We start from the raw sequence: 15,888 nt of genomic DNA, 5'->3' as shown, positions 1-15,888 counted from the left end.
TGCTGGGGTTGGGCACAAGGGGATGAGAGTCTCCCAGGGCTGTGGATAAGGGCTGCGTGTGAACCGTCCGAGTGGTACCCGACTAGCTTTTCATGCGCATGCCTAACTGCAATCCCTTGCCATTCTAGAGGTCCCGAGGGCCAGCAGCCCTGAACCAGTGAGCATTTCGGGATGTAAGGGATGTGGCTCTCTGCAGAGCCTACTTCTGGCTCCGGAGTCCCCTTTCTGAGACCCGCTAATACCGGGTCAGTTACTGGTACCATCCAGAACCTTTACAGCTTTCGCCAACTCTTGTTTTCTTTCCTGGCTTTCAGGCCTTTCCGGGTTTATTAGATGGTTGTGCTCAGTCTGTCATGTTTACCTGGGTGTCCCTCATCACCTGACCTTCAATCTACCTGCGTCACTATGTTTTGGGCAAGTCTCTGAAACGGCGTGGGTGTCTTATCCACCTGTGACTCTCTACATTATGAGCAGTCGAGGTTATTTCGTCCTCTACAACTAGAGATACAGACCCAGTAAGTGCTCTCAATTTCACCTGCTGTTTGCCCTTTATTACGCTTTTCTCTTGGCCCGTGCTGCTCGTGTAGCCCCTCCTAGGGGGTGTTTTCTATTTTTATCGGTTTCCCTTTACATCCTTTCACTAGTTTACAGGTTTTCCATTCTATTCCCTGTGTGGTGGCTCATTTTTCCAACATGTACACTATACATGGAAATGTGATACCTTTTAAGAAAACACTTCTTAACGTTTATTTTTGAGAGAGAGCAGAGCGCAAGCAGGGAAGGGGCAGAGAGAGAGGGAGGCACAGAATCCGAAGCAGGCTCCAGGCTCCGAGATGTCAGCACAGAGCCCGACGACGGGCTCAAACTCACGAGCTGTGAGATCATGACCGGAGCCGAAGCTGGATGCCTAATCGACTGAGCCCCCCAGGCCCTCCTCCCCCTGCTTTTTAAAATTCCCTATGTTGTACCTTTCATCTCTGTGACTGGTTTCATAACTGGAAGCCTGGCCCTCGCACCCCTCCCCTCTGGGCAACCATGAGTGTGTTCTCTATATTTATAGGTCTCTTTCTGCTTTGTTTGTTTTTGAGTCCACATGTAAATGAAATCATATAGTATTTGTCTTTCTCGGTCTGTCTGATTTATTTCACTTAGCATAAAACCCTCTAGGTCCATCCATGATCACAAGCGGCAACATCTTACTCTTTTTTTACGGCTTAGTAATATTCCATCACATGTAAATACACACACACACACACACACACACACACACACACACACACACACACACCACTTGGGCTGCTTCCGAATCCTTGCTATAGTACATAATGCTGCAACAAACACAGGAGTGCATATACGCTTGTGAATTCGGGTTTTTGTTTTCTTTGGGTAAATACCCAATAGCACGACTACTGGGCCGTAGAGTAGCTCTATTTCTAATTTTTGGAGGAACCTCCATCCTCTTTTCCAAAGTGGCTCCACCTGTTTGCATTTCCACCCACAGCGCACGAGGCTTCTTTCCCCACCCCCCCCCCCCCCCCCCCCCCCCCCGCATCCTCGCCAATAGCTTGCCTCACGTTTTTAAATCATATTAAGTACGATTTAAATTTTTCAAAGTCCTATTTGCTTTTTCTTTGATTCTATTCTCTCTCTCCCTTTTTTTTTTTTTTTCCATATCACTTGATTCTTTTGTTAAGGACTATTTTGTCTTTACATGTTAATTGACATACATAATATAATCGACGTATAACGGTATATTAGCTCTAGGTGCACGACACAATGATTCCATATCTGTATATATCGTGAAAAGAGCATGAGAAGTCTAGTTAACATTTGTCACCGTACATAGTTCCAAAAACACTTTTCCTTAAAAATAGGGAATGTTTCACCCACCTGTGTGTTACCCATTTCTGGGGGCCGTGCTAACGTCTACCGTTCTGATTTGGGGGTACGTGCTGCTAAAGCCTGCACTGTCTGTAATTTTTCAGCTTCATGTTAAGAACAGTTGCTTCATATCGACATTATGATTTCCTATTTTCCCTCCTATTATCCTACCATTTTTTAGTTCGTAGGGACCCGATTCTCCTGCTGACGGTGCCTGCTGCTTCTCCCTCACGACGATTCTATTTTTAGTTTGTTTTCATTGTGAGCTCCAAATCAGTCAGGGCGGTTCTCGGAATTCTGTAATTTTTGACATCTGACATGGAGAGCTTTCCCATTTGCTTCCGCTGGAGCCCTGGGGGTTTCAACTGTCCTTCCACAGTGTAGTGTGTTTAGTATGCTAATTTTCTCCCCCAGGGAAGTTGCCTCACTGCACAGAAAAGATGACTTCGATCCCTGGGCTTTTTGCATTTTTCTCACTGGCAAACCCTTTCTTCTTCGCACCCAAGCCCCAGCCAGACTTTCAGGTGTCCTCAGTGCATCCCTGAGAAGTTCTGGTGCCCTTTTCAGGGATGGGGACTTACGCAGATTTGGTACAAACCCACACATGGTGTCACTTACCCGAGAAGCGTGTCATCTCCCAGGATAGCTGACCCCTCCATCAAACACTGAGCCAGTGTTGTCAAAGGCAACTTTTTCTGAAAAGGAGAACAACAACAACGACGACGACGACGTTGTAATGAAAACCACTCCAACAGTCACCTGCCTACTCTAAAACAGCAGAAAGTCAAATTCCTGCCTCAATACTGTGTTAGTTAAGATACAAACCGACCTTAAAATATGTTTAAAACCTAAACACTCATAGCATACAAGGACGGATTAGACGCGGACAGGTCAAAACTCAGAAAATCAAAACTGAAATAAAGGTGCCAATTTAGGGGGCGCCTGGATAGCTCGGTCGGTTGAGCGTCTGACTCTGGCTCAGGTCACGATCTCACAGTTTGTGAGTTCAAGCCCCGCGTCGGGCTCTGTGCTGACGGCTCAGAGCCTGGAGCCTGCTTTGGATTCTGTGTTTCCCTCTCTCTCTGACCCTCCCCTGCTCATGATCTGTCTCTCTCTTTCTCTCTCTCTCTCAAAAATGAATAAGCATTAAAAAAAAATTTTTTTAAAGAGATTTAAAAAAAAATGTGCCAATTTGGAAAATAAGCCTACAGTTTACAGACTGCATTTTATTTTTTATTTTTATTTAAAAAAAAAATTTTTTTTTAACGTTTATTTATTTTTGAGACAGAGAGAGACAGAGCATGAACGGGGGAGGGTCAGAGAAAGAGGGAGACACAGAATCCAAAACAGGCTCCAGGCTCTGAGCGTTCAGCACAGAGCCCGACGCGGGGCTCAAACTCACGGACTGAGTGATCGTGACCTGAGCTGAGGTCGGACGCTTAGCCGACTGAGCCACCCAGACGCCCCCAGACTGCATTTTAAAATACAATGAGATAGGGGCGCCTGGGTGGCTCAGTAGGTTAGTCATCCAAGTCTTGATTTCGGCTCATGTCACGTCATGGTTGTGAGTTAGAGCCCTGCATTGGGCTGAACGTTGAGCCTGGAGCCTGCTTGGGATTCTCTCTCTCTGCCCCTCCCCTGCTCGCTTTCTCTAAAAAATGAAAATAAAGTGGAATAACAGCAAGAAAAAAAAAAGACAAGATTTGAAACTTATGTTAACAATGACCTGAACAATGCTTTAAGTTCCAAAGGTCAGTCTCTCCTGGGAGAAGTACCACAGCTCCATTTTATAAACGAGGCAGCTTATGGTCAAGAGAGAGAGAGAGAGAGAGAGAGAGGGGGAGGGAGGGAGGGAGGGGGAGAGAGAGAGAAAAGTGTTCACATACAGTGACAATGCGAAGAAAGTAACCATAAAAACAAAGGCACCCTCCAAAGAAGACAGAAAATGCCTCTGAACATATGAAAGACGCTTGACGTCATCAGTTATGAAGGAAATCCACATCAGAGCCGCAAAGAGATACTACTTCATAGCCACTAGCATGGCAAGGGCAATAATAACAACCAGAAAGAAAGTATCGGTGACCATGGGGAGCCTTGGTGAACAGGTAGAGAAACGCTGAGCTTCATCGAGCAGGGCTGGTGGAAATGCAAAATGGGGCAGCGCTTCCGCGGAGCGTGGCAACAGTTCAATAAACGACACAAAATTACCATACAGCCTGGCGATTCTACTCAATTCCACTCAGAGTAATTGAAAGCAGATGGTCAAAAGAAACACACCACATGTGCGCGCATGAGAACGGCAGCTCGATTCGCAACAGCCGAAAGGCGCAAACGGCTTGATCGTCCACCACCTGACGCAGGGATCGATAAAAAGCGGTATAATCAGACAAGGGAATATTATTCAGCCATAAAAAGGAACGAAGCGCTGACATAAGCTGAGGGGGAACCTCGAAAACATTATGCTAAGTGAAATGAGCCAGACGCGGGGCACGTATCATACGAGTCTATTTAAATGAAATATCCAACTTTGGCAAATCCACAGTAGGGTAGCACGACCCATTCCTTCCTTACTAGTAAGTGACCAGCTCTCTCCTTGCTGAGCCTGAACCATCCAACACACACACAGACAACAACAAGCTGGGAACTGCCAACACAGTGGTACCTGGGGGGGGGGGTGGGCAGGCAGGGGGCTCAGTCGGTTGAGCAGCTGACTCTTGACTTCAGCTCAGGTCACGATCCCAGGGTCGTGAGATCGAGCCCCGCCTCGGGCTCCATACTGAGCATGCAGCCTGCTTGAGATTCTACCTTCCCTTCCTCTACCCTTCCTCTACCTCCCCCACCCCTTTCCAAAATAAATAAGCAAATAAATAACCAGCAGCATGAGAAAGAATAGTCCAGGTAGAGGGAACTGCATGTGCAAAGGCCCTGAGTTGGGACCAATATGGCTGCCCTAAGGTCCCCACCGAGGCCAGCGCAGCTGGGGCACAGTGAGTGAGTGACAAGGAGTGGGTAGAGCATTAAGGCAGAGGCCAGATCGTAGAGGGCCTTCTCCTCCAGAGGCAGGCACCGAGGTCTCATTCTGAGGGCGTCTGATGACCCTCAGAGGTTTTAAGAGTGTGATCGGATTAAAATGACTCAATCCATGGGGCTCCTGGGTGGCTCAGTCAGCTGAGCACCTCTTTTTTTAATTTTTTTTTTTAATGTTTATTTATTTTTGAGACAGAGGGAGACAGAACATGAGTTGGGGAGGGGCATAGAGAGAGGGAGACACAGAATCTGAAACAGGCTCCGGGCTCTGAGCTGTCAGCACAGAGCCCAATGTGGGGCTCGAACCCACGAACCATGAGATCATGACCCAAGCCGAAGTCGGACACTTAACTGACTGAGCCACCCAGGCGCCCCGTGCACCTAACTCTTGATTTTGGCTCAGGTCATGATTCCGGGGTCGTGGGGTCGAGCCCTAAGTTGGGCTCTGCCCTGAACACAAAGCCTCCTTAACATTCTCTTTCTCTCCCCTGCTTTCTCTCTAAAAACATAAGTTAAAAAATAATTAAACTGAACTAAACTAACTCAATCCTGAGACAGACAAATCCAAATGGCTTGTAAGTGGGATCAAGCAGGAAAACAAGTTTTTAGGGCTCCATCCACTTGAATTTAGGGATCTGAACACCCCCAGGAAATCTGCATACTCTAATGTGTCCTCAGGGAAGACACGGGGAGGCAGGTCAACCCCCAAGAGTGATCTGGAAGTTCATGTGGGTCCTGAGGTAAATCCAGGGAGAGAGATCCCAAGACACCTGTGTGGATAAGGCCTTCCTTGGGTCTAACATGTATCCCTCTCCCTGCGCTTAGACGCATCCATTCCAGTGGGGTCAGACGCCTTCCACACAGGGGACAAAATCATTACTCGTCACTTCAAATAAAATGGGACACTCTTCTTGGTAAAAACTAGACTAGGCAACTCAGTATTAACACATCCAAACTTAAACATCACCTTCTAGTTGTCCTACAAGGCTGTGGTGTAGAAATTTCAGGAGACTTAAGAAAAGGTGCAGCAAACAATACGTTATGAGGAAATGTATTTCCACATCACCTTTTTTTTTTTTAAATTGTGTTTAACATCTGTTTATTTTTTGAGAGACAGAGACAGAGCGTGAGTGGGGGAGGAGCAGAGAGAAAGTCACAGATTCTAAAGCAGGCTCCAGGCTCCGAGCTGTCAGCACAGAGCCCGATGCGGGCTCGAACTCACAGACTGTGAGATCCTGACCTGAGCCGAAGTCGGATGCTTAACCAACAGAGCCACCTGGGTGCCCCCCCACACCCCCCCCCCCCACCAACATCACCTTTTATAAAAGTTATTTAAAGCACATTTTAAAAAAGTGTCTAAGGTAGTTAGAGAAGAAAAGAGTGAAGCAGGTCTAATATATGCTCACAGAGGCACCATGAATCATGGTCTTGTTCTTTTTTTTTTTTTTTTTAACGTTCATTTATTCTTGAGAGATTGAGAGAGACAGAGCATGAGCGAGGAAGCAGCAGAGAGAGACAGAGAGACAGAGAGAGAGAGAGACATGAATCTGAAGCAGGCTCCAGGCTCTGAGCCATCAGCACAGAGCGTGATGCAGGGCTCGAACCCACGACCCTGAGATCATGACCTGAGCCGAAGTTGGACGCTCAACCAACTGAGCCACCCAGTAGCCCCTGGTTTTGTTTTTAATCAGGAGTGATTCTGCCCTCTGTTCTCATGGGGGGTTTGGCAATGCACAAAGATACTCTCACTTATCAAAACATGGCGGACACTTCTGGCATCTAATGGATAGAGGCCAGGGATTCTGCTCAATATCCTACCACGCACAGGACAGCACCCCCGCCCCTCCGTCGAAATAAAGAATTACTTGGCCCAGAACATCAAGAGTGCTGAGGCTGAGAAACCTGGTTTAAAGAGAAAGGTCTTCAATACGTAACGTCCTAAAATATCCCAATAATCAACCAGCGGAGATGCTCTGTCTTGAATGCAGACAGAACAATCATAGTATCGATCTCTTCTGGTTTGTGTTGAGCACCTCAAGTCCCCCGGCTTTAGGGCAGGACCTCAGCTGTTCAGAATCCTTCTTTGAAATGTGACAAGGAAGAAAGCTAAGAGAGACGGTGCCTGTATCAGACTATAGAGGACTTTCAATAGCCAGGAGGTTGACATCTGTTGAAGAAACATACCTACTGGCTGATGACTCAAGTTTTTCTAACTATGGACAAAGATTAGTTCAATTAGTCCCATCAGAGGGTCTAAGTGAGCAAGAAACTGTGCCTGTGGGTGGCCAGAGGCACAAGGGTCAAGACCAACATAATAAAAACAGCCACTGATGATCATGAAGCTAACCAGTCTCGGGGAAGGATGGTGGGGACAGCCAAACATCTGAAAAATGCAGACTAGAAAAACCAGCCTGAAGTGTAGGACTTTGGGTCCTGCTCTTGTGCGAGGGAAGCAACATAAGTTTCCAGCCATTCCTAGTCACTTACCACGCTCGCTAATGACTCTGAGATGCGTTCAGGTGGCAGAGAGGGTAGTAGTCAGTGACAAAGTATCACACAGTGACAGGGACTCCTGTTTCAATGGCTCTTTCATTCTTAAGATTTTTAACGGGGAGAATGACCTTCTTCTCTCTCTCTTGTCCTTGGTCGTATCTAGCTAGCTAGCTAGCTATTGGAGGAGGTCACCGAGAGGATGTGACTGCTGACTGACCCATGCACTGGACCCAGGCAATCGGAGGTTCCTCGCCCACTCCCCTGTCCTTGGAACATTCTATCCACCTGCCTCGCTCAACCAGCAAGCTGCCTTAAGGACACAGCCCTGGGAGAGTAAAGTAAGGTGCTGTTGAGACCATCCGGACAGTCTATGTGACCAAACCCTAGTTGAGGTCTCTTTATGAACTTTTAAGATTTGGAGAGGGGGAGGGGGGATCTATTGGCCTTATGACCACCAAAGACAAACCACGTAAATAAGCTTCCTTATTAAACCTGCCACCTACTTAACCTGGAGCGGTCTGTCTGCCTCTTCCTTTGGTCTCTGCTCGCCCTCTGTATACAAGGGCCAGTTTGCGAGCCAACACCCTAACGAATTACTTTTTGAACAGGAAATACATGGGCATGGCGCATGAAGTCACCAGAAGGGTTACAGCAACCAGTGTCCCTTGCATCTGTGACTCTTGCCACCAGAGAGCCAGTGACAGGGACCAGCCTTTTGTGTACCCTTCCGCAAAGATTCTAAGTGGATCCATTATACTCAGTGTGTCTGTTCTTAGTGGATCTATTTCCCCCCACAAATGTTGGCATACAACTTACACGACTCTACGCCTTGCTCTCTGCTTGGTGTGGAGATACCGTGGGCTCCATTTCCCATGGTGACACACACAGCTGGCCCATTCTTTCTTTCTGTTTCTAACGGATACATAGATCACTGAACGAAGACGACAACATTTATTTAAACAAGTCCTCTACTGGGGAACCTGGCTGGCTTAGTCGGTTGAGTGTCCGACTTCAGCTCAGGTCATGATCTCATGGTTCGTGGGTTTGAGCCCCTTGTCGGGCTCTGTGCAGACAGCTCAGAGCCTGGAGCCTGCTTCGGATTCTGTGTCTCCCTCTCTCTCGGCATCTCCCCTACTCTCGTTCCATCTCTCTCTTTCAAAAAATAAATAAACATTACAAAAAACTAAAATAAACTTCCCCCCAATTCTAGAGGACTGACAGAACCTTAAGAATTAAGGTTAGGGAAGCCACAATGTTCCAGGGTCTGGAAGTCATCAAATCGACTTTTCTGAGATGACTGTTCCCTCTAAAATTATCTCAGGAACAATCAACACACTTTGTAGAATGACTAAGAGACAAAAAGTCTAATCCTAATATCCACTCTGTTTCCCCAACATACACACCTGTACCCTCTAGTCCTGAAAACTGCTGATTCCAAGCCCAGGCAACTCCCGAGTTCACTCCCCAAAAGATACAGCCCAGATGGGCTGCTCAGGGCTCAGTAGTTGTCAATGGTCATTTCAGCTGAACGGTGGGGCCCCAATAATGGCAGTGGGTTACACCTCTTGAATATTTACTAACGTTAAGCACTGTGCTAGGCATTCCTGTGTATTACCTCACTGAGCTCTCAAACAACGTTATTGGGTAGAAATTCGTTACTGTTCTTACCAAATGAAGAAGGCAAGAGATATACAAAGCTAACTGACTTGTCCAAGGTCAGGTATAATCAGGAAGCAGTGGACCTGGGCTTCAAGCTCAGGTGGTCAGCTTCCAGAGCTTAAGATCATGATGCTAAATTGCTTCTGGAGAGAAAAGGAAAGATTCAAACTGGCTTGCTGACACATTAGGCAGGTCCTGTGCCTAAAATACTCCTGGGCCATCCATTCATGACACAGATGTATTTTTAGCATTGCCTACCCTGTGGTGGGCCCTGTTCTAGGCATTAAAAATGTGGTCGTGATGGATGGGCAAGATCCCTGCTCCCGTGGAACTCATGTATTCGTGGAGGGGAACGATCTTAAGGATTTCAGATAATCATATTACACACGATGAAGGAAATAAAATGAGGTGATGTGATGGGGGGAGGAAGGGAACGAACACATTAGGTGCTGAGAACCCTAATTAGGAGCTGAGAATTGAAAAATAAAAAAGTTGCGGGCACCCCCGTGTTCTGCGACGGGTCAGTGCCGTTGGGACAATGATGACAGCGGGCGGGAACAAGAGCTGAGCTCAGAGATGCAGGGGAAGGCTTATCATTAGGGCCCAAGGGTCAGGGTGAGGAGCTCAAATGTTATTCTACAATGGGAATCTTTGGGTGGGACTGAAGCAGGACAGTGGCATTGTCTGATCTCCGTTTTAGACAGTGGATTATAACGGGGATGGGTTTGGAGAGGAGAGTGGGGGACCCGTCGGGAACAGCTATGTTTAGGCCAGAGATGATGCCTGCATGGACGAGGGTAGCAAATGCTGAAGCAAGTGGAAATTGTCTGAAGGAAGACAGTGGGCCCTCCCGAAAGTCTGGGTGTGGGAAGAGAAAAATAAAGGGTAATGTCTAGGAGTCACGGAGGTGGTTTTCCTGTACCATTCTTGACTGTTCCACCTTCTTTGCTAGATCCTCCGCCAGTGAGGGCTTAAAATGTTGCAGGTCCTGGGGCTCTTGACTCAAGGCCATTTATCTCCTTAAGCGATCTCATCAAATCTTATGGAGTCTAGAGTCGCTCGAGCCAGAGAGACCCCGAAAGCCCTCTTGACTCTTCAAACCCCCATGTCCATTCAAGACCCAGATGCTCTACACGGTGTATCTACCACATCTGCCAATTTCTCTCCCTCTTCCCTGATCCTGGTGTATCTCCCAAAGATCGCCGCCATTATTTGTCTCTCTTACTTCCCCCATAGCCCCTGCCCCACACAACTGGGGCCCCTGCCCCCTATGCCCCACCATAGCCACTGCCCCATTTTTCACACAACTGCCAATAAATCAGACCATGCTGCTCCTGATTAAAGCACTGGCTCCCCACTAATCTTAGAGATCAAGTCCAAATCCTTACCATGCCTACACAGTGAGATGGGGTCCCCGCTGCCCCATTTCCTGCCTCTCCCCTTGTCATCATCCATACTCTACGACCCCCTCGTGTTTCTCGAAAATGCCCCGACTCCTTGCTGTCTCTGAAAACTCTGCACATGTCATCCCCTGTCCTACAGGCACCTTGACCTCTTTTGGTGCCACTATCTTCTGCTGTCCTTAAAGGCCACTTCCTCACAGAAACCCTCTACTACTTAATTCCTAGTGACGCCTAATTACTGACTCCACGGAATGGCTGCTTCCCTGCAAGACTGTGAGCCTCCAGAGAACAGGGATCTTGCTGGGTTTGCTCAGCACGCGGCATTAAGTGTGGCTTCACGTGGCAGACGTGGCCCTTTCCAAGTATTTAGTGATTAAGGTGGAGAAGGACTCCTCCTAACTGTGTGCTTGTTGAATGGGAATGCCCTACAGAAGAAGCACAAGGACGGTGAAAAACCAATCATGTTCATTATACTGACGGTCTCAGAAACCAATGAATTAACCAGCTATTGGCCTGGACTAAAGGAAGCAAAATGGCAACCTGATTCGTATCTTCTCTAGTCTCCATCCCACATAAGGAATCTGGTTTAGCTCAGTACCCACTGAATAATGCTGCTCGGGTCACTGAGACAGTGCCAACCAAACTCCACTCCTCTGTCTGCTCCCATGTGACAGCCAGCCCCGGCTTTCAGGTATACAGTAAGGCTGGAGGGTTGGAAACTACTAAACTGCTAAGAACTAATGAGCTTGGGGGCGCGTCCGACTTTGGCTCAGGTCATGATCTCGCGTTTCGTGAGTTGGAGCCCCATGTCAGGCTCTGTGCCGACAGCTCGGAGCCTGGAGCCTGCTTCGGATTCTGTGTCTCCCTTTCTCTCTCTGCCCTTCCCCTACTTGCTCTCGTTCTCTCTCAAAAAACACAACAAAACAAACAAAAAACAAAAAAACCCACAACTAGCGAGCTTGTTTAAAAACAAGCGCCAAATAAGGGGGTGCCTGGGCGGCGCAGTCGGTTAAGCGTCCGACTCTTTGTTTCAGCTCAGAGCATGATCTCACAGTCGTGGGATCAAGCCCTGCATCAGGCTCTGCGCTGACAGCATGGAGCTTTCTTGGGATTTCCTGTTTGCCCCTCCCCCGCTCTCCCAAAATAAATGAACATTAAAAAAAAAAGAAAAGTGACGAGTAGCAACAAACTGCCATGGGCTCCAATCAAAAGCTGTACACCTTCCGGGATAAAGTCCCTTCCCATCCTGAGACTCTAGGACTCCACCTCTCATTTCCACTGGCCTTATTCCCTGAGGACCATCTCTTGACCCTCTCTCCCTCTCTTTTTACAGAAGTATAGATGGCAGACGATGATACGTTAGTTTCAGATGCATAATGTAGTGATTCGACAACCCTATACCCACGCACGTTATCTGTGCGGACTGTCACCGTTGTATGATATCACCACACCACTGACTATTCCCCAGGCTGTCATCCCTGTGACTTATTCATCCCATAACTGGAAGCCTGGACCTCCCTCTCCCCTCCACCCCTTTCACCCATCCCCCTACCGCCTACCCTCTGGCCTCCATCAGTCTGTTCTCTGTATTTACATCTCCCTCTCTGAACACCTACCTTCCTCGTTTGGTGTTAGCTCATTACTTTCTTCACTGCCAATCTTCCCCATTCTCTTCTATTTTTTTTTTTTCAGTTTCTCACTTAAAATTTTTTTTAATGTTTTATTTTTTGAGAGACAGAGAGAGACAGAGCGTGAGCAGGGGAGGGGCAGACAGAAAGGGAAACATAGAATCCAAAGTGGGCTCCAGGCTCTGAGCTGTCAGCACAGAGCCTGACGTGGGGCTCGAACCCATGAACACAAGATCATGACCTGAGCTAAAGTCAGACGCTCAACTGACTGAACTACCCAGGCACCCCCCTCTTTAAAAAAAAAATTTTTTTTAATGTTTTATTTTATTTTTTGAGAGACACAGAGCATGAGCAGGGGAGGGGCATAGAGAAAGGGAGACATGGTTAATGTTCTCACTCCTAATCCCTTTTTCTTTTTGCCTGTTTCTTGGATCTTGACATATCTCCTTACCTAATAATCTCAGAGAAATGAGCACATATTTCAGTATGAGGCAATTAATAAGTGCCATGGCTCCTATTAAACCCCTGGATGTGTTACTTCAGAAAAAAAACTGGAAAAATGGATTTGAGTCACGGCCTTGGACATTTTTTTCTGGCCGGTCTGAGGCTGTTCAATATTTAAAATAGCTCTTTGACTTTCTTTCCTGCCAGATCATATATTCGGTCCCAGGAGGACACGAGAAGACTGATCAGCTCAAGAAATCAATGACCAAATCAGATGCTTGAAATTTATGCTGTGGAATCACTGACCTATACGTATTTGAGCAATACCCCCGTATTGAGCACAGACTTCCTCCAGGTCGACCAGAGGGGTGTCCAATTTGTATAGTGATCACTGTAATCCTCAGGGCCTGACAACAGCCACTGTGTGCCCCCCCTCCTCCCCCCCCCCCCCCCCCCCCCCCCGCCAACAGCAGCCCCATCACCTGTGTCCCAGCTAGCAAATCATGGCCAACCATGGCAACACCATTTCTCCCCAACACGTATTCCCCTCCTTAGCCTCCCTTGCAGCTAGGGCAACATAAAATAAATTATTCTGGGAAAGGCTTTTCTCTTCCCCGATAAAAACAAAACAGAAACAAGCATGCAAAGATAGTTCATCTTCTATGCCACCCTCACGTGTTCTGCCTCTGATGGGGTTAACATGAAGATGTGATGCCTGGAGCCACAGCAGCCACGTTACAACTACTAGGAGGGACAAGAACATCGCAGACATGCTGGCCCAAAGCTGATGAATATACCTCGGGACCCACTACCTCAGACATCTCATTAAGTGATAAGTAAGATCCTTTATGCAAAAGTCACAATTAATCAGTGTGTTAACTATGTCCTGTATTTGTTGTAATCTGAGGCTTTGACATCTGGTGCCTTTATGACCCTGGGGGGACCACCTCTGCCAGGGTTAGCTGATTTTTTTTTTAAATGTTTATTTCTTGAGAGAGAGAGACAGAGAGAGACAGAGCACAAGTGAGGGAGGGGCAGAGAGAAAGGGAGACACAGAATCTGAAGCAAGCTCCAGGCTCTGAGCTGTCAGCACAGAACCCGACAGGGGCTTGGACTCATGAACAGCAAGATCATGACCTGAGTTTCAAGTCAGACGCTTAATCGATTGAGCCACCCAGGCGCCCCCATTTTCATTTTTTTAAATGTTTATTTTTGAGAGAGAGAGAGAGGGAGAGGGAGAGGGAGAGGGAGAGGGAGAGGGAGAGGGAGAGGGAGAGGGAGAGGGAGAGGGAGAGGGAGAGGGAGGGAGAGGCAGGCAGAGTACAAGCAGGGAAGAGGCAGAGAGAGAGGGAGACACAGAATCCAAAGCAGGCTCCAGGCTCTGAGCTGTCAGCATAGAGCCCAATGCGGGGGCTCGAACCTATGAACCATGAGATCATGACCCGAGCTAAAATCGGATGCTCAACCAACTGAGCCACCCTCAGTTTATTTATTTTTGAGAGAGACAGAGAATGAGTGCAAGCAGGAAAGGGGCAGAGAGAGGGGGTCAGAGGTTCTGACGTGAGCTCTGTGCAGACAGCAGTGAGACCAACACGGGGCTCTAACCCACAAACTGTGAGATGAGACAAAGTTGGATGCTCAACTGACTGAGCCACCCAGGAGTCACGGGTTAGCCAGTTCTCAGAGACAGTCAACAATTCACCCATGACTGTGCCTTTCGAATGAAAACCAACCAACCCACAGCTTGCACCCCAATGCGTTCGTTTATGGGGCTCTCGCTGTCCAATCCACCATCCACCTACCCTAACCACCTCAGAGCCAGGTACCAGACATTAGAGACGGCCCCGTGCCCCAGAGCCTGCCGAAGTTACTCAATCCGGCCAACTCTAAGCCTCTTTATCCTGCCTCAACTATTCCTTCCAAGGGAAAGCACGATCAACTCTTGCGTGCACTTGCCGCTCTCTGTCCTGTCTGACCCTGGTGTTTCCCCGTGTGGCCCTCCATGACATAGTGTCTCCCTCCCCCATCAAACTTATCTTTTCAATACCAATGATCCCCTAACCTGGTGGCCTCTCCCTATCTTAAATTTCCTATTAATATATTTTAGAACATGTGGGGAGCCAAATGCCTCCTAACTGATACAGTTTGCAAAGACCCTCAGTCAATTAAAACCCTACAGGTCTAGGCAATTTTATCTTATCCCAGGAAAAAAAAAAAAAAAAAGGTCTAGCAAGAATCAACCTACCAACACCAAAGGCCAGTTTCAAACCCCTAGTGGTAACATTTGGATGCTACTCCTGAGCTTGAGTGGGGTAGGGGCAGAGAGAGAGAGGGAGACACAGAATGTGAAGCGGGCTCCAGGCTCCGAGCTGTCGCACAGAGCCTGATGCGGGGCTCGAACTCATGAACCTTGAGATCATGACCTCAGCCGAAGTCGGACACTTAACTGACTGAGCCTCCTAGGCGCCCCTGCAGACTCTCCCTTTAGACGGTTCGGGTGCCCCTTGCTAAAACACTGGATACACACAGAATTACTTCCACAGATATTTCCCAAGCCCTGTGAACATTTTCTTTCTACCACACATAAGTGATTCCTTCTGGGAATGTTAAGAAAGAAGACACGAGCACTGGGAAGAAGATGGAATGATTGACAGGGAAGGTTCTAGAATGGCAGCATGAGACGGGATGAAGCATCCGGACACATCGCGTGACAGTCACTCAACATGAGCCCGCTCAAGCTGGGGGTGGGAGGCTCAGGAAGACCACTGAGAAGCAGAGGTCAACAGTAACTGCATGCCAGAGACAGAAAGACACCAAGCATGTTGCCTATAAACTCAAGGAGGATTAAAACCTCCTAGATGGCAGAGTCCTTGTAATAAAGCCAATGGAACCGCTAAGAATTTGTTCTAACCTCTGGTGGAGTTGGGGGCGGGGAGGAGGTCAGGAGGGAAGCCAGAGACGACTGGTTCCAGCAAGGACTGTTCAACAGGATCGCAACAGGCAATGCCTCTTGTTACTAACGCAGCTTACACACAAAGACATTAGGATACCTTCATTTGTCAGGCTCTCTTTCAAGGTTTCATTAACCTTTATTAACCTTTCAGTAGCCTTCCCTTCCAGGGAAGGGGTGCCCGGGTGGCTCAGTCGGTTAAGCCTCCAACTCTTGGTTTCGGTTCAGGTTATGATCTCACGGTTTCAGGAGTTCGAAACCCGCGTCGGGCTCTGTGCTGGCAGCACGGGGCCTGCTTGGGATTCCCTCTTTCTTCCTCTTTCTGCCTCTTCCCCACTCGCACTGTCTCTGTCTCTCTCAAAACAAATACACTTTAAAAATAAACAAATAAAATGAAGTTTTC

General features: G+C 47.8%; 1 protein-coding gene across 3 annotated transcripts in view; it reads right to left on the bottom strand.

The window, feature by feature from the left end:
- ARHGAP44 (Rho GTPase activating protein 44) overlaps positions 1 to 15,888 on the bottom strand; it is a 181,162-nt gene that overhangs the window by 66,163 nt on the left and 99,111 nt on the right. For all 3 annotated transcript variants that reach the window (XM_042965729.1, XM_042965730.1, XM_042965728.1), the window contains exon 4: positions 2,500 to 2,576. In XM_042965729.1, the coding sequence (XP_042821663.1) occupies positions 2,500 to 2,576 (77 nt within the window). The remainder of the gene's footprint in view (positions 1 to 2,499; positions 2,577 to 15,888) is intronic.

Source organism: Panthera tigris, chromosome E1 (genome assembly GCF_018350195.1).
Source record: "Panthera tigris isolate Pti1 chromosome E1, P.tigris_Pti1_mat1.1, whole genome shotgun sequence".
NCBI classification, from domain to species: domain Eukaryota; kingdom Metazoa; phylum Chordata; class Mammalia; order Carnivora; family Felidae; genus Panthera; species Panthera tigris.
Note: the sequence above shows the minus strand (reverse complement) of the source record. Positions and strands in the feature narration are given on the sequence as shown.